This window comes from Falco rusticolus, chromosome 1 (assembly GCF_015220075.1).
Source record: "Falco rusticolus isolate bFalRus1 chromosome 1, bFalRus1.pri, whole genome shotgun sequence".
Classification (NCBI taxonomy): Eukaryota; Metazoa; Chordata; class Aves; order Falconiformes; family Falconidae; genus Falco; species Falco rusticolus.
In genome coordinates, this window is record NC_051187.1 from 85,836,549 (window position 1) to 85,853,160 (window position 16,612).

The 16,612-nt window shown below is 47.8% G+C and overlaps 1 protein-coding gene across 1 annotated transcript in view; it reads left to right on the forward strand.

Moving 5' to 3' along the window:
- ADRA1D (adrenoceptor alpha 1D) overlaps positions 1–16,215 on the forward strand; it is a 50,719-nt gene extending 34,504 nt beyond the window's left edge. The window contains exon 2 of the mRNA XM_037387561.1: positions 11,708–16,215. Within this exon, the coding sequence (XP_037243458.1) occupies positions 11,708–12,276 (569 nt within the window). The 3' untranslated portion in view covers positions 12,277–16,215. The remainder of the gene's footprint in view (positions 1–11,707) is intronic.
- Positions 16,216–16,612: the final 397 nt, after the last annotated feature.

Consider the following 16,612-nt stretch of genomic DNA (forward strand, 5'->3'; position numbering starts at 1 on the left):
AACTTACACAGTTTGCCATCATGCTGTTTGAGTCATGGGTAAACTCACACAGGATTTGAATAAGAAGCATCTCTGATAATTGTTATTTGCAACCTATGCCTATGGTTGGACCTCTGTCCACGAGTTGTCCTTCCTATGGCTTACTTCTGCTGCAACTGGCAGATAGTCAGCTCATCCATAAATGCTTCCCTTCCCCGAGGACTGGTCATACTGTCTGTGTTACCCAGAAGCGTGGCCGAGATGCTGTGGTGTGGAGAAGAGACTCCTAGGCTTGGATGCAGCAAGACATTCATGCTCAGGATGCTCCCGCGTTGGCAGGACGAGAGCCACGGGAGTGCTCCTCTCTGAATGACAAGCTGGTTTTTACATTGCCTGGAGGGAACCTAGCAACCCCACAAGGCCATTGTGTGCATTCAGATCCTGAGCCAGACGGAAATTTTCTTTTCAAAGACAGCCCCAAGCGTGTCTCCTCTGTTGAACCATCCAGGCAAGAATCTCACTGTGCTCTCTTGCCATGCTCACTCTAACATCAGCACATGGATTCCAGTCTCCTTCCTGCTCAGGCAGCAAGACAAGAGCTTTTGACATGCGACTCAGTTACCCTGACTTTTTCCTTTTCTCAGGAGACTTTTTCTTTCTTTTTTTTTCTTCATTTGCATTTGCCAAATAAGAGCCTTCCTGATATCTCCCTTTGGATTTGCCAGATTGGCCAATCTTCCAGGCTTTTTTTTTTTTTTTCCTTCCTGATTTTATTTATATCCTTTTGCTGAGTCTCATGATTTTAAGATTGGTTTTAAAGCCCTCTTTGGGGCTGGAGTCAGGCTATTATCATTAAGGAACAGGCACTTGGATACACATATAGCATTGCAAAAATATTACCTTTAAGGGACTCTGTACCAGAAGCTAGATAATATTTTTTAATTCTCTGACTCATTTTCAAAGCCCTTCTTCCTACTGACTGATGTATTCAGCATTGTCTGTGGCTCTGAATCTGCTGCCCTTTATGGAGGGTCTTTATGGAGGATGCACTTTATGGAGGATGAACCGAGCAGCTAAAAAGGCTGCTCCTGGGCAGGGCAGTGCTGACAGGAGTGATGGACAGCTTGGTTTGAGGGCATGGGGAGGATAATGCCTAACACCAAGCTTGGGGCTACCAAGCCCTCTGTACAGTCCCCTTCCAGCACTGAACCAGCCACGCTCTTCACCACAGAGTAAGCAAAATACTCATGGTAATGGGCTCATCGGGTGGCCCAGGATTAATGGTCAGCAGCAGTCCTTACACAGAGCCTAAGTCCTGGTTTCATCACAGGCATGTGGAAGCTGACGGGACAGCATTGCCTTCCACAATGGAGAGATTTCGTCCAGTTCCTCATTCCCTGATGAAAGCATTGCTTTAACCCTTTTAAAAGCTTTGTGATAGAATGAACTTGGTTTGCAGTATGCAAGAGCAGGTGTGGTTTCAAAATCTCTCTCCTTTTCCTCTGCCTAGTCCTGGCTGGGTAGGGTCCACAGAGCTCCTGTTAAAAATTAAGAAGCAGGAAAAAACTCGTAGAATCATGGAACACCATGTTGGAAGGGATCTCAAGGATCATCTGGTCCAACCTTCCTTGGCAAAAGCAAGGTCTAGACAAGATGGCCCAGCACCCTGTGCAGCCAAATCTTAAATGTGCCCAGTGTTGGGGAATCCACCACTTCACTGGGGAGATTATTCCAATGGCTGGTTGTTCTCATTGCTTAAGTGACCCATATATTACTTTTTTGGCCTTATCATCTTGGTTTGGACATTGGCAGCAGATGCTGCTCTAAGATCCCCCTTGGAGACAACTTCTCTGATCTTAACACAGAGGCATTTGATAGGAGTTCCTCAATCACTGTAGCTGACTTCCATACATTAAAGGTTCTCCTTACCACAGAGCACAACTACTCCTCCTCTTCTTCCCTTTCTTTACAAAACGGTCTATAGCCATTCATTGCCATCCTCTTGTCATGAGAGTTGTCCCACCAGGTTTCAGTTATTTCTATGATATCATGACTTTCTGAGCATGGAGCTCCAGTTCCTCCTGTTTGTTCCCCAGGTGCTGTGCATTGGTATACATACACTTGAGGTGGTTGGTCTTCTGGTTCTCTTCTTGGGAGGCAGCTAAGGAACATTTGTTGCTGCTCTGGTTGGCCTGGCTTGTTCCTCGGTTGCAATAGTGTGAGTGTTGCCACTTTGGACCCCACCCCCCAAAGCCTTCAGTTTAAAGCCCACTTCACCAAGTTGGCCAGCCTGCTGCCAAAGATTCCCTTGCCTTTACTAGACAGATGGATCCCATCCCTCCCGAACAGGCTATAGTAATCAAAGAATGTTCCATTGCCATAAAAGCCAAAACCTTCATGACAGCACCATCCACAAAGTCAGAAGTTGATCTGCATTGTACTTCTATTCCTGAGTGCACCCTTTCCTCTGACTGGCAGATTGGAAGAAAAGATAACTTGGGCACCGATACTTTTTGCTTGCACCCTAAGGGCTTTGTAGCCTTCCTTGATTCTGCCCAGGTTCCAGCTTGCAGTGTCATTCATGCTCACGTGACAGAGCAGCAGCAGACAGTAATCTGTACTCTTGACAAGTTCTGGCAGCCTCTGGCAACATGTTGGACCTTAGCTCCCGGGAGGTACCGTACCTCACGTGCCTCCCCATCACGCTGGCAGATGAGAGCCTCGGTGCCCCTTAACAGAGCGACCCACTATGAGCACTCAACATTTATTTTTGCAGTATCCACTGTGTGCTTCTGGTACAATTTCTCCTTGCAGACCTTGCTCAGAGCTGTCTACAGCTGTTAAAGCTTCATATCTGGTTCTGGTTGTGATACTGTAGGGTAGGAACTGAAGCAGAGTCCTGATTTTGTGGGCCACCAGGATCCAAAGTGCCTCATTCTCTGGTGTGGTGCCTCATCCTGTCATGTGGCGGGCACTACAGGAGCACGGCTTTGAAAACACCTCTCTCTCTGTGTCTTGGTCCCTCTAATACCACACAGCCTTTTAACTGTTTTCTACAACTTGGCCACCTGACATAACAGATCATCAACCTGTGCACGTCTTTTGCAGGTGCTTACCTTTCCTGTAGGAGAAGGGTCTGCCCACTTGTTTCAACCTACCCTCTGTACTGAGTTCCATCTAGGTGGAAGTGTCAGACATCTCAGGGGCTTCCTCTGTAGAAACACTGGTTTTAACTCTGACGAGTGCCCACCATCCTGGCAGAAACCTAGAGTGCTTCCCTGGGCTGTGGGGGCTACCAGCAGGGTACATGGCCCTTCTCACGAGACCTTCTGCACCAACAGGGGTGCAAACTGCGACACCCTCTCTGTGCGCCCTCTCAATCCCTGCTCACAGTGCTCCTCTTAATCCTGATCCTGCTGACATATATACTTCAAAAGGATGGCTTTGTCATCATGCCACAGGGTTGACAGCAATCCCTTCCTGACCCGTGTTCACACCCAGGGCTCTATATATCAACCCCTCTACACTAGCAGGCCACAATCTCTTAATTATTCCTTCATTAGCTTGAGCACAACTTTCTCCTTTATAGATCCCTAATGAAGGATGCAATGCAGTATATTCAGTTCAGAGCAACGAAGTTTTGTGCATGGTGCTAGCATGGGACACCCAGGTCCTTGGAAGGAGAATGTAATGTAATGACCTTCTGGGTATACGCTGCTGCTTTCAGCTATGTGCCCCCAGCCAAAGGGCCAGTGCCTTTGCAAGAAACCTGGCATATTGAACCTTCTGTGCGTCCCCTCACCTGTCTGTAGTAGCATCACACTCTAAACAGTATCCAGCAAATGACAATTTTAACTACCACTTGCTCAGGAACCAAGCAAACTACTAGGGGTCAGCAATCCTGCTGCAAAAATAAAAGAGAAAATAGAATGTTTATGGCCACAAGCCCCCAGAGCAAGGGCAGTAGAGCAGACTAGAGCAAAGCACTTTCGAGCACCTGGTCCAAAGCCTCTCTTGGGCTCCATGCAGTGTCCCAGTGTCCCTACAACATAATTACTTTTTTGTAGAGTTGTGAATCTCTGGAAGAGCAGGGTGTGTTGTGTGGCAGCCCACCAGAGCGGATCTTCAGTCTGAAACAGATGCTTTGCATTGCATGACCTGTGATGTGGCATGAGGGTATATGGAGGTAATTTAAGGGTGCAGAGCCTGCTGGGACAATGTTGGAGGACTGCATTGGCAGGTCCTTATGGCTTTTTGGGAATGGTATCTGGAGTGAACTGTTCCCTGGACCACATTTATGTGGTGAGGTCTAGCTGGATCATGCTAAGCAAATTAGCAGTGTGCGCAATCCAAGGCTCGAAATTACATTGTTGGCTTTCTGTTGGGTAAAGGTGTAGATGCTCTTGTGTGACTCTTCGTTATTTCACCCTTCACCACTGTGGGAGGCTCACTGGTGAAATTCTTCCTGTGATGAGAGTTCTGTCCTGCACAGGAGAAAACTGATGCTTGGGAAGTTATGGAAGTTCCTCCTAAGAGAAGAGGACACCATCTCTTGCCAATGACATTTAGGGTGAAATCCATCAGGAGTAACCTTGGATGCCCACGATGTGGTTGCCCATGAGCCAGGAGTCTGGGTCCAGTCATCTGAGACCTAGTGTGATCCACCTGCTCGGTACAGACTTACACTTACAATGAGATGGGTCACTCCATTCTCACTGCAGAGTCTACCGACTAAACCATTGACGGTAAGAGGAGCCCAGGGACCTGCTCAGATACCTAAATTCAGTTAGGTGATTCATGTAAGAGACACACATTTTTCAGGAAATGTGATGCCACAGAAACACCGTTATGGTAGTGACTCCCATCAGGGATCCAGATTCACAGGACTGCTTTGAGAAAAGCTCCAACATGAGATTTGAGAGGAATGAAGGGCAATTTCAAAGCCCTACTGATGTGCTGCAACTTAGAGGAAAGCTTTGGAGACATCACTAGAAACATACTGTCTAGAGGTCAGGGGACAGCTTTGGGGACCATGAATTAGACCAGTGAATGAGCAGAACAAGGCTCTGCTGCATTATCCTTCTCATGCTGACAAGCAGACCTCACTCAGACCTCAGCTTTGAGATCCTGCTTGAGAGTACTGGTGTTTTTCAGAGCCCTTGACACACACAAGACTGGTCTTTCCCACCTTTGCAACCTCCCCACCACCCCCAGACTAAACCATGCTTCCTTGAGCCCCACCACCCCACAGGCTGCCCTCCCTCCTCATGGGGACCTCGCACGCCAGATAAGCACATCCCGCCATGGGCTGTGGTATGGCCAGGTGCTCCATGGGATCACCTTTCCAGCCATCAACTTGGGTCAACGTGACAGTGCCTAGAAGGTCAGCAATGGGCAGGGGAGGGGTAACTTCTCCCCACTTTACTTCTCAGCCAGGTCAGAGTGTAGAAGATGGAGCAAGCAAGCATGCCTGTGCTCAGAGAGGCACGCAGGCAGCTTGCTGGAGTTTGCACTGGCATGACGGAAGCTTTCGTTTATCTGTGACATTGTTTATGTGGGGTTGGCTGGAAGGCTCACAGGCCTGAGGAATTCTACCCGATATCCCAACGCCATCGTCCTCTAGGGAAAACGCTGGAGTCACTGCGAACATGCTGTCCTCCTCCCTACGCCAAGCAGCTCTTGGATCCATGCTAGGAGGGCAGTGAACTCCCTCATCACTCCAAGACACACCACCAGCTGCAAGGAGGTGTTAACCCTCTAGGGACCCTGGTACGCCTACAGATGCCGAGTGGAGGTGGTCAGTAATGGATGGAGGAGAAGGCTGGGAAAGAGAAGCTGAGACTCCCAGCCCCCCACACAGGCAGAAATCCTTGCTGATCTCCAGCCCGTTCTCCCATAGCTTAGCAGTCACATGAAGGAGGTTGTCCATCATGGGGGCCTGGGAAGGAGTTGGCAAGGAGGGGTGCAAGCTGTGTAGTGAGCAGAAAGTGGCAGATCTTTATGACTTCAGACCAGATTTAATGAATTCACTTTGTAAGAGCCAGGAAAAAAGAAGAGACTGACTATTTCTTTGGCCAGGAGAACCCACAGTGAGCTTCAGCAGCTGTGGTACCTCTTATGTTAGGGGTTTTCCTATACCAGCTGCAATTCTTTTGACTTGCTGCTCTGATGCATCTTGCGGGGGGATCCTCAGACCCCTCCTGGCCCTTGAGGCCACATTCAGAAGAAGCTCATGTGATGGGACACCTGTCCCCACCACAGGCCTAATCCTATATAAGGATTTCTGGAGCTTCCTCACTGAAGAACATGAGTAGTTTGCACCTTGGGAGATGTTTTGCATGAGTTTGGCCATTTTTTAGCATCCACAGCCTCCTCCTGCAGGGATACCCACAGCTGAGCAACATGCTGTGAGATGAACCATCTCCTCCTCTTTGCTTTTAACCTACCACCTGCTGGTCTCCACCTCCTGTGATGCCACTTGTAGCAGAAAAGGTAGTGAATAAACCTCCCTATTTACCTTCTCCATGGCATTCCACCAACACCTGCAAGGTCCAGCCCTCCATAAGCTATTTTTGTCCAGGGCCGTTCCTGCTACAAAGCCCACACCAAGCAACAGCAAGGCCCCTTGTCAGCATGAACAACCCTGCCAGTCCCCATATTCCCCATTCAAGGTGGGAGGGCATTGGGGCATGACTTTGGCACTTTGTTTTTCCCACCTGCTGTCACATCTGCAGCATTTTTGTGCCACGGACTATTCAGGACATGCTGTAAAGCAGGGACCTTTTAAAACAAAGATGCTCTTTGCCAACTGCGGCAGAAAGCAAGCCTGCTCACAGATTCTGGCTGCGTACTGGGAACCAGGGCCAGAATTTAGATTGGACCGGATCCATTTTCATTTGTGCATTTGTCTTTTTTCTTGCTTTGCTTTTTTTTTTTTTTTTTTTTTTGAGTGTTGAACACTGGGACCAGCAACTCTCCAAACAATCCAGTGATATCACCTTCAAGTGAGTCATGGGGAGGGCAGGGTGGAGAAGTGCACACAAGGAAAGATCATGAGATTGTGCTCAAACAACCTAAAAAAAACCCTGGAATATGTGTTTGGATATGTGGAGGGAAGATTGCAGCCCCTAACCACCCAACACAGGGTGTTGCATGCCTGTGGCTGCAGAGATTTGTACCTAGCTGTTTTTTCCCCAGATAGGAGCAGGGTAACATTAACTAGGAAAAAAAATGTATAGGTGCACACACACAGCAAACACACACATATGCATGTCCTGCACATACACACATGCTGGAAGAAGAGCAAATAAATTATTTGTTTGCTTTCACTTCAGAGCACATACTTTATTGGCTCAACTTTTGCACCTTCAAAAAAATGAAATTCAGTCTTCAAATCACATTTAGTTTGTGAGTCCAGGAACTTTGCACAGTGCAGACAAGTTTTTCCTGAGCTCCCCTGCAACTTTCTTAATTTCTTAATGACCCTGAAGATAATTATCTAGGGTTACAACAGGACCTGCAACCCTTGCTCAGACTCAGCTCTACCACTAGGATTCAGATTTGCAAGATGTGGAATGACCTTTTATAAAATGACAAAAGTTATAAAGGTCCCAAATGGACTTTCAACCCCCCAGCAGTATTATTATAAAATTTTTATTTATTAGAAGACAAAATCCTCAGCAGGATCTCCATAAGCCAACATGGAGCCTTCTCAGCAAGGCAGTGGGAAATATGAAGGATGAGGCTCTGCATCCCACTCTACCTTGGAGCATCCTACACTGAGATACAACCAGGATCCTCCATCAACCAGGACAGCAAGCATCACTGAGTAGACAGTCAGGGTGGAGAAGGGGCACCTCAGAGGTCTGTCTTGTGTCTCATGTGTGGATTTGATTAGGTTGGGTGGAGACTTGCCTGCTGGTAGCACTACCCCCACAAGCAGCAGTCCTGTTCAAGCACAGCAAGGGCAAGCCAGGCCTCCGTTGTCCTTTCTCTAAGTCCCAGATGCTCCAGCATGGCAGGCAGTTGCCTGATCCCAGCATACATACTGTACATAATGTTGGTGATCACCACACCAAGACCACCCTACGGGTGGATGTCCCCAAGGTAAGTGTCACTACCTTCTCCTTTAGAAAGTACACCAAGCTTTGCCATGAAGCATTGAGCTGGATGCTCAAAACACGTGTCCAGAGGGCTGATTTTGAGTGAGTAGGAAGAGCTCCTCTTTGAAACAAGAACAGGTTTCACAAACTTGTGCTGTGGCACAGGTCATACAGTACTTGGGCTTGCTGTTCTTTGATGTTGCCCTGTTCCGGCTTTGATTCTTTTCGGGGCCAGATCATCAAAAAGTGCTCTTATACTGAGGTATCAGGCTAAAGTGCTGGTGCATCACTCTGTGTTGCTGTATCTGATGTTTTACTCCCATCTTCTGTTTCTGGACCTTTGACACATCCATGTGTTTCCTGAACTCTTCAAGTGTCCATTACTCAGTACTGTCTTCCACACATCTCAACAACATCCATGCTCTTGCACAGTAACTGCTACACAGCCCAGGTCAAAACCCCTCCCTCTCAAAATATCGTTGCATATTCGTGTGTATGAAAGCAAGAGCTAATTTCTTCCATTCGTTACACGTTCCTTTAATAAGACCCCACCACCCTTCTTCACATGCAGCCTCCCAGCACCTATCAAGAGAGCCTGATGCTCTAGCAGGTGCAAATTCAGCAGCCAAGGACCTTATTCTGGGGACTCCCTGTCTAGTTCTGTTCATCCCAGTGTGATCAAATGGGGAAACTGTGGATGCACTCAGTACACGTCTCTTCCAAGAGGCACGCTTATTTGCATGGTAATGAGGCCCTTGTCTTCAGATGTACACAAGGTTCTAGCCAAAGATGAAATGCAGAGAATTCGTAGCTTTTTTTTTTCTTTTAAATTTGTGGGGTTTATCTGGATGCAAAAGACAGAGCATGTAGTACAGAAACCGCATTGTGCAATGAACTGCTAAACACTAGATGCAAGTTATTATTTTAACAACCATCAGGCTGTTTAAGCAAGCACCAATCTCTTAAGTAGCCTGGCTCAAGCATAATTACCAGCCTCATTTCTAAATAGACCCTTCTTTTATTTGCTTTGTTACCATAGCTTTTTGTTTTCTTTTCCTCTCTCTTAACATTAAAAAGGCCACATAAAGATGCGACTCCTCTGAGAACTCAGGGTGCTGCAAAACAGGGGTCACAGCAACACTGTAAAAGAGCCTCTTTCTCCAGAGGGGAAACTGAGGCATGAAACCTCTCCCCAGCAAGGGAATGAGCAGGATTACATGCTTCATGAAGTCCTTCACCTGTCTTGGCCCCAAATGTTCACACTGAGCTAGAGCACGGTCAAGCAGGGACAAGGCAATTCCTTAGGGCTGAGCCAGGGCTTGCCTTGCAGAGAGCAGGGGGCTCTGGGCAGAGGCTGCTGCCCGGGCAGGATGGGGACAGGGTGGATCTGGGCAGGAGAACAGCCACCTGCTATTGCCAGGACCTGAGACTGAAGAGAGGAATTGATGCTGGGCTTGGAAAGCCACCGCTGGTCGACTTTGCCCAAAGCGTTGTATGGTGCCTGTAGCTCCAGGGTGCGGGTTGGGGGTGGTGCGAGAGAGGGGGAAGGCTCAAAGCCACAGCTGGATGGAGGACTGAGGAAATGCTACGTGCAGTGCAAAGGGGGGTTGTCCCCAGCACCACTGGGGGTTTTAAAAACTCCTAGCTAAACACTCGGGCTGGTGTTTCTGCTGTGGTTAGAATTGGATGGGGGGATTCCAACAGCCTAGCACCAACCCATAAAGCTCACCACTGTCCCAGAAAGAATAAACCCTTTTAATCAAAACAACCAAGGTGGGGTCATTGCCTCCACAAAACTTAACCCCGGCATGAGTGCTCTGTTCAAAGCCACAGGCTGCAACACCAGCAGCTGCTCATTGAACGGCACATGCCATCCCTTCCCATGATGGCCCCGGGTCTTCCCAGCGCAGACACATCACTCCTGCTCACTGTCCTTATTTCATCGACTCCTTCAGCACGTTCTGACAGCCGTCACATACTCCAGCCTTATAGCTTGGCTTAGCCTTAAGCAGATATTTAAGCTGCACGGCTGCATCTGTGCTTTCCCTGCCTAACCATCAGAAAATGCTGAGATCTGTCTTCTCCCTCGTCCCCGTGATGGAATAGCCCACATACCTAATGCTGAGTCTGGCTGTAATTTCTAAACTTTTTAGGGAGGGGAGTAAGAAAGCTTGGCTGAAACCAGTGCTCTGGGTTTCTTGGATGATGGTTTTTCTCCAGCAAACAGCTTGGGGACCTTTTCTGTAGTGTCAGTCCCGAATTTCTGGCTCCTGGCACCGGCTTTACTGTTTTGACACCAGGCTTTTGAGCACAGAGCAAATAATAACGATATCCAGAGCTAATGTTATTTACTAAAATACAAATTAACGCTCAGTCACATGGCGGCACAATTTGTCATCCAGAGCTAAAATTAAAAGAAATTAAGGCTGAGTCAGAAAGTTATTTCAGATGAGTGGGGAAGGCTGTGGTGGGCCATGTGGGAGCAACACTGACATCTTGTGGCTGCAAAAAAGATCTCCAGCTTTTTCACCAGGAAAACCACCAGGAACCTCTAGCACAAAAGCATAGACAGGGGTTGGAGAGGACAAAAGAGTTTTCGAGTAGCAGGTACAAGCTGGGAGCAGTGGATGTTACCTAAGCCCACTTCAAGAGTCCACCTTAGCATCACTGCAAAATTTGAACAGAGGGCGGGTGACAATGATGACCCAAAATACATGTGTAGGAGATGAAGGGGTGTTGCTCTTCCATCAGTGTCAGCAATAGGGTTGTATCCATCCTTGTACGTGGTAGTGGTGAACCGTACAGTGGACACATAGGAAGAGGCAGGCACCAAGAACCGTTCCATGCAAACCAGCCAAGCCACATTTTCTCTGTCTGATCTGAAATATGACAGGGGCTGGTGGTCTTGTGCTGATAAGCCAGGGAGGCATGGGACCACTGAACCTGTTCCCCAAAGTGATGCCCTCAGCCCCTGCTATAGGGTCTCAGAAAGCAGCCTGGCCCCAGTTGTGGAAGATACCTCTTGGGTGCAAGTCTCCTGCATCAATTCAGAGCAGGATGGCTGAACTCACAATGAGGTACACATGTTTGGCCATGAGGCTGTTTGGTCCTGCACCAGGATTTTCTCCTCCAGAATGGAATCTATTCGAAACCCAGTTTATGCTGGATTTGAGGGGTGGGGGGTGATGTTGCTGGATGGTTTTCTGGAGAGATGTGTGAGAAAAACCCTCCATCCCCACTACCGCTCATACTTGTGTAGCTTCTACCACAACTAAAAGCCTCTCTCCAGGCTGTATGGGCTTGCCACAATGGCTCACAGATGTGTTTGAGGGTGCTGGGTCCATTGCTAAGAGCCATTTTGCAGTGGGGGATAGGACACCCCTGCCAAAGACACAGTGTGATCCATCACTATCACTTTAGGATCATTGCCTTGCTGTCCTGGAGTGGCCAGTTCTTCAGTCTGGTGGCAACAGCATCGCTAACCAAGGACCTAATAGGAGAATCACACATTTAGACTTTTCTGCAGGTCTTGCCTCTTCCAGAGGGGACTGACCACCACCCTTTCTACCCTGCACTGCCACAACCTCCCTCTTCTTCTAACCATATTTCTTTTAATCTCTTCCAAGGTTCTTTCTTCCCATCTCTGAAGCCCTCTGAAATTGTCTTCAAGATCATCTTCTGGCTGGGATACTTCAACAGCTGCGTGAACCCCATCATCTACCCCTGCTCCAGCAAAGAGTTCAAGCGAGCTTTCATCAGGCTGCTCAAGTGCCAATGCCACCACAGAAGACGGCCCATTTGGCGTGTCTATGACCACCACTGGCGAGGAGCCTCCATGAACAGCTCGGTGCAAGACTCTGAGACAGACCTGAGACCCAGGATTAACACCCTGAACAGCTCATTCATATTTAACTCCTCCTTGCAGGAGAGAGCCAGTAAGAGGCGAACACTCAGCTTCAAGGGCTGGAAAATGCTCACTCCGTTCCAGAAACCAGCATCCACCCAGCTGAAGGAGAAGATGAACAGCCTTTCTAACAAAATCCGGGGTGGCTCCAGCAAAGGGGGGGTGACAGCCACCTACAAAACCGAGGTGGAGTCTGTCTCTATTGGGATCCCTCATGACTTCACAGAAACCATTGACTATCAAACCTATGACTTAACAGACTGCTGCGGGCTGAGGGAAACAGATATTTGAAGCCACTGGGACAGCTGTCCATGGTTTCTTTAGAGGTATCCAGCAGAAGCGTGAAGGGATATCATCTGTGGGTCTGTCAGGCAGACTGGAAGCAGCAATCAGGTATAAAATGCAGTTGCCCAAAGGTTATACAAGCATCCCCTACGCAGAGCTCAGCCCCTTCTGTGGGATGATGGGTTCCTCAAACAAAAGCCAATAGCATATCCCATTTCAATAAGCCACAGCAGGAGGGGAAGATGTGGGGTGGATATCGCCTTAGGACAAGAGCTGTTTCCTCCAATGGATGATTATCTTTGGCTCTGGAAGAAGCTGTGCAATTAAGGGAAATCAGGATGTCTCCTTTGCCTTAAAAACACCACCATAAAATCTAATGGAAAGATCAAACCCCAAAAGATGCCAACCCTGCCTTAGTACATGTGATCACGTTTCCATCCAGAGGCACCACCCAGAAAGGACAGTGCTGAGCTGTAGCTAGCTCTGATCCTTTAGATAATGGGTTGGGAGCTTGCAGGTCTGCAAGGACAGGACCTCCAGACAGGACCTCCAGCAAAGGCATTTATTTTGGAGGGCAAGCAGACTGTCGTGTTCCCAAGCAGGGTGGGGGGATCTTGGCTCTCAGTCATCACGTCTGCAGCAACCACAGCTTTACCCCTTCCGCATAACCTGGGTTTAGGCCAGAGGAGCAGTCCAGATGCATACACTGATGCCAGCAGGTGTGCAGGTCTCTCTTTCTAATTCCAACTCCTGATACATTTCTCATTTCACTTTCTGGTGAAACACTTGCAGCCCACCTTGCTCTAGTGCACATTCCTCTGTGATACAGAAAGAAAGCGGCTGCTTTTGGTGTCAGTCATTCCCAGCCTTTTCTGTCCCCTTCTTGCTCTTTTTGTTGTCTCGCTCAAACACCACGGAATAAAGACACATCCCAGGGGCTTCACTCAGGCCCATGTCAGCCTGCCCTGTGGCTCAGGAAAGGTCGATTGCTGAGTTTGGGGTCAGTTCCTATTACCCGTAGAGTCAAAGCTAAACTGGAGCTGACATGCAGTTGAAGTTCCCTCATGTAGACGGATCTTCTCCTCATCCAGGGGCACACCCGTGACTCTTCTCCCAAGTGGCTTCTCATATACCTGGTACATCGAAGCCTTTGGTGGCTATCAACAATTGCCCTTGGTTATATCCGCTAGCATGGTCAAAAGAAATGCCAATAAGGGGGTTTTTTGCCCTGCTCACAGCCCCAGAGCATGATGTCCCACAGAAGTGCACTGTGGCCTCCTCCAGACACCTCAGGGAGGTGGGAGCCATGACCTGCCTCAGCCAGGCTCACACAAATCATGCTTTGCAACTCAGAAAATGGTCACCCAAACTCTACTTGGCCATGTACTGCAGGCACTGGTTTTATCAACTTTCACACAGGCAATGAGCTACAAAGAGCTGTCATCAGATTAAGCTGTGAGAAGGGGCAGAACACACGTAGATGGGGAGGCAAAGTCTGGATCTGAGGTGCAGTGTCTCAAGCCAGGTGACTAAAGAACAGGAACATGAAGTCAAGAGGTGGAAACATGGCACTCAATGTGTCCTGGATGGAAACCCATCCACTTCAGCACTCTATCCCTCAAACCCGTTGGGAGTCTTTCATGAATGTGCCTACAGCACATCTAGCTAATCTTCTTAAGGGTGGCTACCAAAGGAAAATGAAAGGCTCCTAGGCAGAGCAAAGAGAACGCCACCTTTCTTTCTGATGTCCATTTGCTTTAAAGGAAATCAAAACAGAGGAAAAGGTGTTTTTTTTACTTTTTCATACTGTGCATACTGGGACGTGATATCTGAAGCTGGCCCTGTCTCAACACCCTTAACAACATTCTGCCCTTTACTCCATGCAAGACTCCAAACTGGATGAATTACTGCACAAAGACCTGCAGATTTTATCCAAATATTTTCCTGCCAGCAGCAAATGGCACCAAGGCACACGGGCAGCATTGCACCTGCACCAAACCCAGACTCATTACTGTCTGCATGTTAGCCAGCATCTGCAAAATCAGCCAGAGGTTGCTAGGTTAAGAAGTTCAAAGCAAGGACCCAATACCCCATGAGAACCTCTGTGTGGAAATGCATCTTTTTTCCCCCCATTTCTTTGGCCTTCAAGGAAAGTGAGTCCCTACAGTGATAACAGGGTGACACAGAAAGACATTTTGCAGCCTAAGGTCTGCAGCTGCCACGAGTTTCCTGGGCTTTTGGGGGATCCTAATGGGAGAGTACACTGCTGGCACTGGGGACATAGCAGAGAAGGTATCAGGGAGAGGGTGATTGCTGAAGAGCAGAGATGTTTGGAAGGTCAAAGTGAAAGCATTATCCCTCCTGCCTTCCATCACCTCTCGGGATGCACGTGCACACATGCCACTGTTGGAGGGAGAAAATGCACCCAGATCTGCATTGTTGGACCCTGTTTGGGTGACACTGTCTTACAGGTCTAACCCGTGCAAGTGTATAATGTAAGCAATTTGCGGGCACAGTTTAGAATGAGCTGATAGAGAAATCATCAGAAGTGAAAGTCTAGTCAAGGAGGAAGATGGACATCCGCTATTAAGTGCTTTCTGATGCTCAGGAGCAGATTTATTTGGTGTCTTTCCGCAGCCAGGCACCCACAGACACAGTAATGTGCACCCGTGACCATACAATTACGCATACACACTTTACTATACTTATATATGTGCGTCATCCCCAAAATAGCAGACATCCTCCTATAATGGGCAGACATTCTCCCAGAAATGGAGACTTTGCAGGGGCTTTTAGCAATTGCTGACATTCCCATGAATGAGTTGACATTATTGCTTTTGCTTCTCCCTGATGTTTTAAATATACTTTTCCTTTTCTTTTTTTTTTTCCAATTTTGAAATACTTATATTTACAGCCTCTAGCCCCTTGACAGCACCCAGAAGGGAAAGATGGATTAGTCTGGATGTTTCCTGCTTCTCCATCCCAATTCTTAACAGGCCTACAAGGGAGAAAATAAGGATAAAGTCGGTTTAAGCACACATATGCATATACACACATAAATGCCTCAGCTCTGGCTCTTTTACTTACTGCATTTGATCTGGCCCCAAGAAATACCCTAGACGGTGCTGTAGGTGACTCTGGAGCTCTGCTGTGTTGCATTCAGGCAAAATACTGGTTTCCCACCTAATCCAGAGCCCCCTTTCATTTAGTATTTTCGTCAGAAGCAGCAATGTCTCTGGACTCTGAGGCTGTTCATGTGGAACTTGATGTAGAGTAGACAAAGATGCCTTTGCTGGCAGGGAAGAAGGACAATGTATGAAATATGACCCGAGTATCTAAAATTCTGCATTTCTTTTTGATTGCCTTAACCTCCAAGGTCTCCCAGGTTTGGAAAAAGGGGCTCAAACTTTCAGGAGGTGAATTTGGTCTGATCCCACTGACTCCCCTGGCCCCACAAGGGTATAAGTAGCTGAGGGTATGGCCCTGTTTCTCCAAATCTGCCAAGCAGGCCATTTCCCAGCACACCTCTACCTTGGTCACCCAGCAGCTCTCACCTCAATGCACTGGCTTCATGTCACTGTTGCATCGTCAGACCTCACTGCTTCAACAAACTGAGTGCTGAAGATGGTGAACAGCCGCTTTTACGTCTGTAGACTCTCACGAGTCCTATTTAAGGGAGAAGGAAGGTCTGTCAGCCTGAGCTGGACTGCCGTTGGGTTGCATTACTATTGTTTACAGTGTGTATATAAGTGTACATTTTCTTTAGCAGACATTGGAATTTTTTATGTATAGATTTTTATTTTTCATCCCCAGATGTATTTATTAGCCGGAGTATTTCTGTTTTGTGATTCAAGTTCTGTCAGATTGATGTAAGCTCTATGAAACAGAATGCACATATTTTTGTTTCTTTGTACCAAATACATGCACAAACCTGTCTAAAACACCGCTGTGAATTGTTTCTGTGTCTGATTTTTAAAACAGGTGTTGTAGGCGATGAGGGAGGGAGGGAAGAAGAAAAACCTGCAAATTATCCACCTCCTTTTTTCTCAAAGACTTTTTTGTAATTCCACAAGGGTAATCACTCCCACATGCAAGAATTTATGATTAAAAGAAGTCAGAAGAGGACAGCCTCAGTTCTGCGTCATGCAGGGATGAAGGAGTTGCACCAGCCCTGTCTTCTCCCAGATGCTGCAGGAGGAATCCGGATGCAGCCATGACCCGTGGGAGTGGAGGAGGGCAGGAGGAGGGCAGGCTGCTGTGCAGATGGTGGTAGGAAACAAGCTCTGGTGAAAGGATTTCCATCAGAGTAAGGTTTTTAAATAAAAACTGAAATATTAACTCC